This window comes from Oncorhynchus clarkii, chromosome 1 (assembly GCF_045791955.1).
Source record: "Oncorhynchus clarkii lewisi isolate Uvic-CL-2024 chromosome 1, UVic_Ocla_1.0, whole genome shotgun sequence".
Classification (NCBI taxonomy): Eukaryota; Metazoa; Chordata; class Actinopteri; order Salmoniformes; family Salmonidae; genus Oncorhynchus; species Oncorhynchus clarkii.
Genome location: NC_092147.1, coordinates 15,753,509 through 15,766,909, shown reverse-complemented (window position 1 = coordinate 15,766,909; position 13,401 = coordinate 15,753,509). Strand labels below are relative to the sequence as shown.

At 41.1% G+C, this 13,401-nt stretch overlaps 1 protein-coding gene across 2 annotated transcripts; it reads left to right on the top strand.

The window, feature by feature from the left end:
- Window positions 1-1,404: 1,404 nt before the first annotated feature.
- LOC139369347 (arrestin domain-containing protein 2-like) lies at window positions 1,405-11,352 on the top strand. 2 transcript variants are annotated; one of them, XM_071108709.1, is made up of 8 exons: window positions 1,405-1,584; window positions 1,781-2,041; window positions 8,243-8,312; window positions 8,497-8,747; window positions 8,864-9,120; window positions 9,304-9,466; window positions 9,587-9,741; window positions 10,039-11,352. In XM_071108709.1, exons 2-8 carry the CDS (start codon window positions 1,783-1,785, stop codon window positions 10,090-10,092), a joined length of 1,209 nt encoding a protein of 402 aa, XP_070964810.1. In that variant the 5' UTR covers window positions 1,405-1,584; window positions 1,781-1,782; the 3' UTR covers window positions 10,093-11,352. The 2 variants fall into 2 exon arrangements, with proteins under 2 accessions (XP_070964810.1, XP_070964762.1); XM_071108661.1 differs by lacking the exons at window positions 1,405-1,584; window positions 1,781-2,041 and adding an exon at window positions 4,840-7,032.
- The last annotated feature ends 2,049 nt before the right edge of the window (window positions 11,353-13,401 follow it).

The following is a 13,401-nucleotide window of genomic DNA, read 5'->3' as shown; positions in this document are numbered from 1 at the left end:
GATGTGGTATTCAATAAGTGTGTTGCTAAGGTTAGTGTCTGTTTGGGCAATGACAGGTTTAGTTCTTGGATTTACTCCCTTTTTTTTTTACACCTCACTAAGTATGATATGTGTAAAAACAAATAGGAGAATGACGAAACAGCAACATAACCTTGAACCCAAGCTGCTGATTGCCATGTTTGGGAGCTGCTTTGTTGAGCAAAACCGTGAGTGGGTGGTTAGACTTAAATATGCCAAACCTGATTTCACACACCTGAAAGGACAATGACCCAGTTATCATGAAGGGAAACATAGCCAAGTTCATTAATTCATCAACACATATAAGATGTTATCAATTTACATGTCTTTTTTAAGGTGGACATTTATATAGTAACTTTTTTGCACTAGTCAGAAAAATCTACAAGTAACAGTGGCCGATGTGAAATGGCTAGCTAGTTAGCGGTGGTGCGCTAATAGTGTTTCAGTCGGTGGCGTCACTCGCTCTGAGACCTAGAAGTAGTTGTTCCCCTTGCTCTGCTTCGTGAGTGACTATGGTTGATGTGTGCAGAGGGTCCTTGGTTCGAGCCCAGATTGGGGCGAGGAGAGAGACGGAAGCTATACTGTTTGATTGATGCTGTTGACCAGGATCACTGGTTGCTGCGGAAAAAGGAAGAGGTCAAAAGGGCCGATGGGAGAATATTCATAAATTAATACCTGAAGCTATTACATATGAATATTTGATTTGATTTATTCCATGCATTGATATCTTATGCATCCAATGCATTATCTATTTTCTTATACGGTTGATGCTTATTGCATATGTATGTAGACATGAGACATAAATTTGTGCACTCATGTATGAGGGAGGGAAGGATTGGACAGCAATCTATGAGCGAATCATCTCGTAAACCAATTACATTTCAAGCACGTACTGAAAAAAGTAGTCAGATACTTTTGAGGAGATAGGAAACTCCATTTGAATTGTTGTACCTCTCATTGTGTACGTTGCTTTGTCAATGGGGCGCACGGTGCATTTGTGGGACAAGAAGAGCTCTCCTTCATGGATTGAATGGAAGTCAATTGGGCCCGAGCTCAAAAACAACAACATTAGCATGAATTTCGTAAACAAAAAGTACACCATTGCACATCCGAGATGTGAGATAATTAACTTGTTCTCTAATATTGTATAGCATTGGAATCGTGATATTACGTACTTTTGACGAAAATAGGCAGGTTTCTCGACTCATACCCTGACTTTGAGAAAGGGTTGCGTGACGATGAACTTATCAACTGCGTGACGCAACATGACAACGTGAACGCGATTGGTTGGCTGTCTGCTGATGAGGAATTTTTCGTTGTTCCATCCATTGCCAATGGGATTCCTATCTCATCCTTTCTCTAATATCTCTGCAGTTGTCGCTTTCTGTCCACGTTCGTCTCCAAGAGTGGGCGACGTGACTCAAATGTGCTTTATTCTAATTGGCGTGTAAACGGAACCTGCCCTATCTGTGCGTCGAAATTATGTGGTAGAAACATTGTACAATATAAATATAACAGTCAGCGAAGACTGACACCTCGAATTCACCATCTCCCATTTTTTTAAAGGTAGGTTTGGTTTGCGTTCTTTGACAGACTTTTGATCAGCTGGTGTGAAAGATTTTATTTAAAAACAGTGTAATTTAATTTAGTGTATATATATTGAGTTTTAGAATCGTGTGATTGACGATTCTCGGCTCCTTCAGTTATTTATGTCTCAGGCTACATTTTCTTGTGGTAAAAAATCTTTATTTTCCCCTCCAAGGAATGACTTTCAATACTATCAAAAGTTTTAAGCTGGAGTTCGACGGACCGGGCGATGCTGTGTATGCCAGCAGCGAGATACTGTCCGGAAAGGTCGTTTTGGAGCTCAACAGGGATACGAAAGTGGACTCCATGAAGGTCCTTGGAAGAGGGGTTGCCACTGCCCACTGGCTTGAGAATCGCAGTGGAGGCATGAATGCCGTTTACAACGACTACACCTCCAAGATCAGTTACTTCAGGAAGAGGCAACATCTCATCCGAGGTAAGTAGTCTTCTCATGGAAAAAGCACTCTGGTCATTGTTCAACTGTTTTGTTATTTCTCAACAATGTTAAACTATTTCTAAGGTGTAGCATATATTGATTTCCTTTTAATGTTGAGCCAATGAATGGGACTAATTGTTTGCGTGTTTTAAAAAGCTATCTCTAAAAGTAGCCTAGTGCATCTTGGATTTCACCAAGCCTACTGGAGGACACAGTAAAGACACATGCCCTACTTATGGCCCCCGGGGAAAAAAATGCACACCTATTAGAAAATTACATTCTTAGAGGCACGAAACTCTGGAGAATATTTTACATTATGAACTAAAATATTTTACATTTGGTTGTGTGTGTGAATGAAGCTCACGTGTAGCACCAACATGCTTATAGGAATTGGATTTACTATTAGAAAAAAGGGTTCCAACAGGGTTCTTCGGCTGTCTCCATAGTGGAACCCTTTTTGGTTTCAGGTAGAACCCTCTGTGGAAAGGGTTCTACCTGGAACAAAAAAGGGTACTTCAAAGGGTTATCCTATGGGGACAGCTGAAAAACCCTTGTAGGTTCTATATAGCACTTTCCCCCCCTTTTTTCTCTCTGAGTGTAGGACATCAGACTGCAGGGTAAATAAACAGAGCAGTCCTGTTACTGGGAAGTCATGGCAATTTACAGTCTTGATTTAGGGGTTTTATATGTTCTTTCATTATGACTGATAGATAACTGTGAATAGTGCTTTTGGAAAGAATAAACTTCTGTAAAAGGAAGTGCGAGTGGAGACGCCCAATAAGAGGCAGAGGCAGTTGCTTGTCTGAAAAGGGCTGGGGGTTTAAAAAAAATAGTGCCTCTGTCTCTCAGGCAACAGGGAAAACAACACGTGGGAGCTTGAGGGACAGGACACCCCCCAACCCTTCATCTTCACTATACTGCACATTAATTAAGTCCTAATTTCTTTACATGCAAACTTGTCAAGCAAGGTTTTTGTTATTCCAGAGAACCTCCAAAAGTACTCAAGATTTAATGTGTAGGTAAGTTACATTACTGACTTTGATTAGGCTTTGTTTGTTATTTCAAATCAAGAAGATCTCCATGAATAGAAAAACAATTAACTGATAGATTGTATCTGGAGTCCCAGCTAGGTAAACAGCCTCTACAGAAATCTGTTGAAATACACCCCCTAAAAATCCTTTACCTGACTAATACAGTGCATTTGGAATGTATTCAGACCCCTTCCCTTTTTTCACATTTTGTCAACCTTATGCTAAAATGGATGAAATAAAAAATCCTTATAAATCTACACACAATACCTCAATGACAAAGTGGAAACAGGTTTTAAATGTATATAAAAAAACAGATACCTTATTTACATAGGTATTCAGACCCTTTGCTATGAGACTCGAAATTGAGCTCCTGTGCAGCCTGTTTCCATTGATCATCCTTGATGTTTCTACAACTGTGGTAAATTCAATTGATTGGATATGATTTGGAAAGGCACACACAGGTCCCACAGTTGACAGTGCATGTTAGAACAAAAACCATGCCATGAGGTCCAGGACCTATATACTAGGCAGTGTCAGAGAAAGGCCCAAAAAATTGTCAGACTCCAGTCACCCAAGTCATAGACTGTTCTCTCGGGTACCGCACGGCAAGCGGTACCGGAGCGCCAAGTCTAGGACCAAAAGGCTCCTTAACAGCTTTTACCCCTCCAAGCCATAAAACCTCTGAACAATTAATGGCCACCCAGACTATTTGCAGTGACCTCCCCCTCTCCCTTTTGATTTTACACTGCCACTACTTGCTGTTTATTATCCATGTATAGTCACTTTACCCCTACCTACATGTACAAATGACCTCGACTAACCTGACTCTGTACCAGTGTATAGCCTTATTGTATATTTTTATTTTTATGTAGTTTATTTAGTAAATATTTTCTTAATTGCATTGTTGGTTAAGGGCTTGTAAGTAAGCATTTCACTGTAAAGTATTCAGCGCATGTGACAAATAACATTAGATTTGAAGGAATAGTCTGTAGAGTTCCAACAAAGGATTGTGTCGAGGCAACGAGCTGGAAAAGGGTAACAAAAAATATCTGCAGCATTGAAGGTCCCCATGAACACAGTGGCCTTCATCATTCTTAATGGCACATGACTGCCTGCTTTCAGTTTGCCAAAAGGCACCTAAAGGACTCTCAAAAGCATGGTGGTGGCATCATCATGCTGTGGGGATGTTTTTCAGCGCCATGGACTGGGAGACTAGTCAGGATCGAGGGAAAGATGAACAGAGCAAAGTACAGAGAGATCCTTGATGAAAACCTGCACCATAGTGCTCAGGACCTCAGACTGGGAAGGTGGTTCACCTTCCAACAGGGCAAAGACCCTAAGCATACAGACAAGACAACACAGGAGTGGCTTCGGGATGAGTTTCTGAATGTCCTTGAGTGGCCCAGTCAGAGCCTGAATTTGTACCTGCTCGAACATCTCTGGAGAGACCTGAAAATAGCTGTGCAGCGACGCTCCCCATCCAACCTGACAGAGCTTGAGAGGATCTGCAGAGAAGAATGGGAGAAACTCCTCAAATACAGGTGTGCCAAGCTTGTAGCTTCATACCCAAGAAGACTCGAGGCTGTAATCGCTGCCAAAAGGTGCTTCAACAAAGTACTGAGTAAAGGGTCTGAACACTTATGTCAATCTGATATTTCAGGTAATTTTTTGTATAAATTTGCTAAAATTTCCAAATCTGTTTTTTTTGCTTTGTTATTATGGGGTATTGTGTGTAGATTTATGGTGGTATGCTGTAATGTAACAAAGTGGAAAAGGTCAAGGGGTCTGAATACTTTCCAAATACACTGTAGTAGGACTTCAGTGTTCAGACATGTATAAAAGTAAACTTTAATAATGCTAAATCTATTGGTAAAATAGCTTATGAAGTGATATTTCATTAGGAATTTTTTATTTTTATGGTTAGGCCATTTTATAACCTTCAAAGGACTACAACTTTCCGGGGCAAACATTCTGTGGACATACTGTATTATTTCATATAAACTTTTTTCCCGCGGTCAGATTGATTTGCAAAATAGTTTTGCTCCCATCAAGACATGAAGCTTTGATCAATGCTTTAGTTTGGTTGATCTGGTTTTGAGAAACTTCATAGTGGTACTGATACTACAACTGTCTTTGGTTGTCTGATTGATAGGGATACTGTGTTCATAGCAATAAACTTTTTTTTTATTTTTTAGCTTGAATAAACTCTGGCTTAATTAGCTAAATATTAAGTCCTGCTGTTTGTGTACCTTCGTATATTTAGAAATTCAAGCCAGACTGTTGAACATGTAGCTATGGCCTTCTGTACAATCTGAACACAAATATTTACACTGCATTAACTTGTTAGTTTGTCTGCATACCATTGATTATTTGATACTACGTGGCTGTATAAATCCACAATCATGCTTGTGTATGTGTTTTTATCTCATCTGCCCAGCCACTATAGGAAGTCTATGGTCAGAGCTGACTAAAGTTGATTAGAGACGGTGAGGCCTACATGACTGACACTTAAAAAAAATAAAAACTCATATAGCCACCAGGAGGAGGGGGTATCATAAAGTTGTACTGTACAGGTCCTGAGTGCATGTTTTGGTTTTTGCCCTAGCATTACACATCTGATTCTAATAACCATCTCACCATCAAGTTTTGATTATTTGAATCAGCTGTGTAGCCCTAGGGCAAGAACCAAAACGTGCACCCAGGGGGACCCCAGGACTGCGTTTGGGAAACCCTGCTGTTTCATGTGTCATGTTCACACCACAAGGTGGCAGTATATAACCCTGCATGCTTCAGGAAACAAAGGTAAACAACTGTTTTTTTGGGACAAGATGTTACCCGATTTTGCAATCTAGAGGTCATGTAACTAATTGTTCTTCAATATATGTTCTGTGTATGTGTATAAAATATTTGTTTAAAATGTACCATTCATCTTCATGCACTTTCCCCTTATTCTTACTGTTTCTTGAAGTGGTATGCTTGTGTGCATTTTGCTGCACCGTTTATACCAGCAGTAAACTTGGTATGTGACGAAAACATTTGATTTGGTCATAACATTGATTTTTTTGCCATTTCATATAGGATACCACTTCAAGAAAAAGTAAGAATAAGGAAAAAGTGCATGAAGATGAACCCTAACAATGCAGTGCATTAATGAATAATAACAATGAAAATATAATTCATTATAGGAATTTACAGACTTTAAAAATATATATTTGGCAAGTTGCGCATTGTTCCCTTTCTAGAAATTAATGCATAGACCACATGTACAGAATACCAAAAAATGGGCATGAGCAAAAGCTGAAATACCCTTTTTACTATTATGCAATGTGAAACTATTTTGTCAAATGGGAGGATCTTTGCAGCCTTCGGGCATGCTCAGTAAGCCTGTTTTCGTCTAAGAACCTGTAACCATCAATCACCAGTCACGGTTTTCCCCGTTTGCTCTAGCGCTCCACACCCAGGAAAGATGTTTATTAGCCCGTTACCCTCTATGCGGCCTTACATAATATATTAGGACAGCCCACTTCGCGCAAAAGGGAGCTGTGGCCGCGACTACTTAATCAGTTTTGTTTTGCAAGTGTAGCGACAATAATATTAAAATAGTACCAAAACGTTCTTTGACAACTTGAACAAGGAACAATAACATTTTAACATAAGTATACTGTTTGGAACTAACAACCCTCACGATGATTTTCGACAAATTGAAAAAGTTGTACATCGTCTTCGACTCTCCAGAAATCGATTCCCCTCCAGTTTTCAGCAGTGGGGACGTGGTGTCTGGAAAAGTTGTTTTGAACCTTTCAGGTGAAAGTAAAGTGCAGTCGTTGAAGTTGCACGCAGAAGGTTTTGCGAAAGTGCATTGGACCGAATCTCGTTCGGCTGGGTCCAGTACTGCCTATACTCAAAACTACAGCGACGAAGTGGAGTATCTCAACAGGAGAGAAGTTCTTCTGCAAGCAGGTTAGTCATTCACTCTCTATCAGTGAATGAAAGCAATGAAGTGTTCTATGCTATGCAACTCATTGGGCAAAACCACTTGGGCAAATTTTACTCGAGAAAAGTATTTTCATTGTACATAACTGGGTTTTGTGTAGGGTTTCTCTCATGGGAAGGTATTTTTGTTTTTTTCTTAGTTATTCTGTAATAATTTTCATATTCGGGTGTTCTCAATGGTAAATTCTCAACTGGCCTACCTGGTTAAAGGTGAAATATACACATTTTATTTTTAACGTTTAAATTTGCAGCATGGAAAAATAATTGTTTTCATTAAAATTTAAGCACTCAGTGGTGGAAAAAGCACAAAATGCTCATACTTGAGTAGAAGTAAAGATACCTTTTTAATAGAAAATGACTCCAGTAACAGTCACCCAGTAAAATACTACTTGAGTAACAGTCTTGAAGTATTTGGTTTTAAATATTTTTAAGTATCAAAGTAAAAGTACGAATCATTTAAAATATCCTTATATTAAGCAAACCAGACTGCACAATTTATTTTCTAATTATTATTTTTTTTTACATTTAAAAAGTATTTACGGATAGCCATGGTCACTAAACACTCAGACATCATTTACTGTCAAAGCATTCGTATTTAGTGAATCTGCCAGATCAGAGGCAGTAGGGATGACCAGGGATGTTCTCTTAATAAGCGTGTGAATTGGACCCTTTTCCTGTCCTGCTAAGCATTCAAAATGTAACTAGTACTTTTGGGTGTCAGGAAAAATGTATGGAGTAAAAAGTACATATTTTTTAGGAATGTAGTGAAGTACAAAAAAACAACCCCAAAACCGCGACTTAAGTAAAAGTAAAGTACTTGACCCTGTCAAAGGATTTGAAAGTATTATGCATATTAGATTGAGTTTGGATTCACTCTAAGAATTTACTCTGTCTGAATGCAGCCCTAAATTTGATAATATATATAAAAACAAGGGACTGCAAATCCCCATTCAAGAGCACCCAGCAGTATAGAGGGCATATGATGGTGCTTTTGTGTTTAAGGAGAAAAGGGAAAACTGCATTTGCAGTTCATTGTAATAAAGAAACTCAGTGATTTCTCCTGTATGTATTTTAGTTAGTACATTGCGTTGGAAAGCAAAAGGCCCTCATTCAGTAATCAATGTGGATCAGAAGTGGTTTCAAATAATGAATGCTTATTTTATTCATTTTTCTTCAGATAATGGCGAGCACACCCTCCTCTCTGCTGGAAGACATGAATTCCCATTTAGTTTCCAGTTGCCTGAAGAGTAAGTATCCCTTTCTGGAATTAATGGTTTTGGAATTATTATACAGTAATGCACTGGAGGCAAATGTTAATTTGCATTTGATTTGGACCTATGAAATCCTTGCATCTTATTAAAGAACAACTAATGTCTAATCAATCTGTGTTTATTTATTTAAACTCTTCTTCTTCTTTTTTTGCGTCAACAGGACACTGGTGACATCCTTCGAAGGCAAGCATGGCAGCATCCGCTACTGGGTGAAAGTGAAGCTGCATAGGCCCTGGGCTACAGTGAGGAAGATCAAGAAGGAGTTCACAGTCATCGAGCCCATTGACATTAACACACCAGCCTTATTGGCTCCCCAAGCTGGCACTAAAGACAAGATGGCACGGGTGTGGTACCGCAATTTTGGACAGGTGTCAATAACCGCTAAGATCGATCGTAAAGGTTACACACCAGGTAAGAACCAATCATACCTTTTAATCCTAGTGGCCCTGAAAACTGAACATTAAGGCAAATAACTCATTTTAACTGAACCAAATCTCACCTCACAGCCTCTATTCTTCATCTTCCAGGTGAGGTGATTCCTGTATTTGCTGAGTTTGACAATGCCACCTCACGCTCTGTGGTGCCCAAGGCCTACATCACACAGACACAGACGTTCATCGCCCGGGGCACCATGAAGCAGAAGCAAGCGGTGGTGGCCACGCTTAGTGGTGATGTGGTGGGCGCCCAGCGCAGGGAGACCTGGCATGGCCGCGCCATCAAGATCCCTCCTGTCGGGCCCTCCATCCTGCAGTGCCGCATCATCAAAGTGGAATACATGCTCAGGGTGAGTTCAAGCCATAGACAGAATTAAAAGTACATCATTCACATTCATTAGATTTTCCTTGTTGAGGATATGCCTCCGATTGATAATGAAAGGCTAATTAGAGATCAGTCGGTAGTAGTTTTACCCCTACTGACGTGTTGGTTACTGTAGTTCTAAAAGCTTTCTCCCCTCTCCACCACCTAGGTGTGTGTGGATGTTCCTGGGACCTCCAAGCTGTGTCTAGAGCTGCCCCTGGTCATGGGCACCATCCCCCTCCATCCCTTTGGTAGCCGCACCTCCAGCGTCAGCAGCCAGTACAGTGTTAACCTGGAATGGCTCCGCATGGCCATCCCCGAGCAGCCTGAGCGTAAGTGTCTGTCTCATTGTAATACAAGACTTAGCGGTGTCAATGCCAGGTCCCCCTGAAAATCTCCTACCTTAGGAAAAATGGTTTACTCATCTGTACCCTCTTTCCCTCCCCACACAGCTCCTCCTGACTACAGCTCTGTGGTGACGGATGAGGAGGCTGAGCGGAACATTACGCCCCCCCATCCTGAGGAGGACCTCAGTGGGATTATGGAGCACCCTCTCAGGGCCTTTGTCCAGGAGTTCCGCTTCCGACCTCCTCCGCTGTACTGCGAGGTGAGCTAGCACCCCTTGGAATACTCTCGTGACAATAGGGATGCACTTCTTTGATTAACTGAACTCTCTACACTTCTATCACTCAATTTACATTTTAGTCATTTATCAAGCGCTCTTATCCAGAGTGACTTACAGAAGCAGTTAGCCTTGCTCAAGGACACATCGACAGATACATTTAAAAAAATTCCCCCTCGTCAGCTTGGGGATTTGAATCAGCGACCTTTCGGTTACTGGCCCAACGCTTTTAACCGCTAGGCTACTTATTGAATCTTAAACCTTTGTGTTTTGCTCCTGCAGATCGACCCAAATCCTCAGCCCCTCAACATGAGACGTCGCTGCATGACGTGTTGAACCATAAGCGTCACTTGAGCGTCACACGATGACCTTATTTAATTAAACGAAGCGAAGAGATTTGTCTTCCCCTGGATTACTCTCCGAAACTGGTGACTCAGTCCAAAGAGGTGGCTTCTGTTGTTGGAAGGGACTTAGAGTACCACTGAGAGGCTGGAAAAGAAGATGGAGGCGACAGGACCTGCTTGTGGATGAAGTTCTTTTTAAAAAAAGAAAGGGGGACATGTTAAGTTCAACAAGAAAAGGAAATAACTTCTCCCATGGTTCCTGTCCTCCCAAGTGATTCTGACTCAGGATGATGAAATCGAGTCACCCGTCCTGCCAATCAATGAACCCCCACACAATAAATGTTTTGTTTGGGGAAATATTGGGGGAGGATCACTTGATTTTTGTGAGGGAGAGTTGGAGTTGCAGATGATAACAAGGCCTCAAAGAATGCAATGGTATATCTTCAGTTAACATCTGCAAATGATCAGCTGGCTTGGTGTTAAGAGGCACCTGTAACTCATCTTTTAATACCCAACTCCCCCTTGCCTGGTAACATGTAGTATGACTCAATGATGATGAATAATTCTACTGTTATTCAAGTAGCACTTATCTGAGACTGTTTGGTGAGGAGGAGTTGAGTCGGCAGGTTTCGGCATTTAGCCGGGTAATACTATGCAAAAGGGAACTTGAATCCTGTAGTATCTGAAAATGTACTGAAATGATTCCATGAGAGATTCTGATATAGCAGATGTCCTCTGTATGGGGATGTTCAATGTATTCTGAATCTTAATTTGACAGTAATGGATGAAAACTAAACGGTTGAGTTTTTTGCATGTGGAAGAATTCAAGAGAAAAGTTAGAGTTGTGTAAAAGCTAGTTCTATAGCCTAACGTTTTCTCAGAAAATAGTCTAGGACTGATTTAGAAACAGTGACACGAGGAAGAAAAGTGTGTTTGTAGCTGCTGCAAGCTCAAATGATTAGCTTTAGAAATGGCTGAGGAGGAAATATCAGAGCCATGTGGTTTATGTGTTTGATTCAATCCAGATGCCTTGTTTTCCAACCGTCTGTAAACGTCTGCAGAAAGTTTGTTCAGCGTCACATTAAGCCTTAAGTTGGAGATGTCACTTTGAAGTGTACTAAAGAACTGACTTCAGGTCAGTAGTGCAGCACACACCTGAAATTGAATGTATTTTATACAAACGCCGCTGTTGAGTCACAGAACTTGCCAAAGTTTTTGTAATTCCCTTTTCTAATAAAAACACTGAAACAGATATTTGTGTTTTCGGTCAAGGAATTGTGATCTCTGTGACATGCGGTCATCTATCTTGAAGGACAAATAGGAAAGAGAACCTTCCCACTGGGCACAGATCTTAAACCAGCGTGGAATAGACAACATTTTATTGAAATTATGTGGAAACAACGTTGATTCAACCAGTGTGTCCCCATGATTGCTTGCTGAACATATCTTAATTTGTCTCCTACACTACATGCCCAAAAATATATGGGCACCTGCTCGTTTCATTCTACAATCATGGCATTAATATGGAGTTGGTCCCCACCCTTTTTTGCTGCTATAACAGCCTCCACTCTTCTGGGAAGGCTTTCTGCTAGATGTTGGAACATTGCTGCGGGGACTTGCTTCCGTTCAGCCATGAGCATTAGTGAGGTCAGGCACTGATGTTGGGCGATTAGTCCTGGCTCACAGTCTGCATTCCAATTAATCCCAAAGGTGTTTGATGGGGTTGAGCTCAGGGCTATGTCCAGGCCAGTCATGTTCTTCCACACCGATTTTGACAAACCATTTCTTTATTTACCTCGCTTTGTGCATGGGGGCATTGTCATGATGGAACAGGAAAAGTTGGAATCACACAGCCATCTATATTGTTATTGTATGCTGTAGCGTTAAGATTTCCACTGTTCCAGAGTCCAATGGCGGTGAGCTTTATAAATCAAATCATATTTTGTTGGTCACATACACATATTTAGCGGGTGTCGCGAAATGCTTGTTTTTTCTGGCTCCAACACTGCAGTAGTATCTAACAATTCTATGTGTATATAGGGTTGCAGCCTCCAAGATGCAGGCTTGAGTAGCTGGCGAATGATGGCTATTTAACAGTCTGATGGCCTTGAGATAGAAGCTGTTTTTCAGTCTCTCTGTCCCAGTTTTGATGTACCTGTACTGACCTCGCCTTCTGAATGATAGTGGGGTCAACAGGCCGTGGCTCGGTTGGTTGATGTCCTTGATATTTTTGGCCTTCCTGTGACATCGGTGCTGTAGGTGTCCTGGAGGGCATGTACTGTGCCCCCAGTCATTCCAGCCAACGCTTGGAATTGCGCATGGTGATCTTAGGCTTGTGTGCGGCTGCTTAGTCATAGAAACCCATTTCATGAAGCTCCCGAAGAAGAGTTCTTGTTCGCTACGCAGTTCAGCCCTTGGCAGTCCCATTATGTGAGCTTGTGTGGCCTACCGCTTTGCGGCTGAGCCATTGTGGCTCCTAGACATTTCCACTTCACAATAACAGCTCTTACAGTTGACCAGGGCAGAAAACTGACTTGTTGGGAAGGTGGCTGGCATCCTATGACGGTGCCATGTTGAAAGTTACTGAGCTCTTCAGTACGGGCCATTCTACTGCCAATGTTTGTCAATAGAGATTGCATGGCTGTGTGCTCAGTTTTATACACCTCTCAGCAATTGGTGTGGCTGAAATAGTCAAATCCACTCATTTGAAGGAGTGTTCACATACTTTTGTAGTGTATGTCCCAGAAAGTTGCATTGGTTAGAAATGACTAGACAGAGCAAATATAACTTGTTCTCCTCAAATAGACCATCCCAAAGAAGAGGATATTACCTGCGTAATACACTAGGTTTTCTGGAAAGCACCCTTTTCAAAACCTACTCTATGACATGCTTTTGAGTGAAGCATTGTGTCATGTTCAGTTTAGGTCTAAACTGAAGAAACATGACTGGGCAGGGGAATTCTGGTGAAAAGTCATTCAGTCACATCAGTCAGAAGACCGTGGACATAGTCAACACCAAATTTGACAGTTTCAATTTTTGAATGGGAATTGAATTTATGTGACCAAACTGAAAGGTTCAGGTAACCTGAAACCTGGAAAATATTGTTATGGTACATTCTACTGTCTTGTTTTGGAACATTATGTATAGCTGCTTGAATGTGTGCCCAGGCAGCACTGCCCACGGCATGGTTAATCTAAATAACACTTCTATTACTCAGAGGCAGCAGGCAGTGAAAACAATCATTACACAACATACATTTACACATACAAGAACAGGATAGAAGGATAACAATGACAAGCTA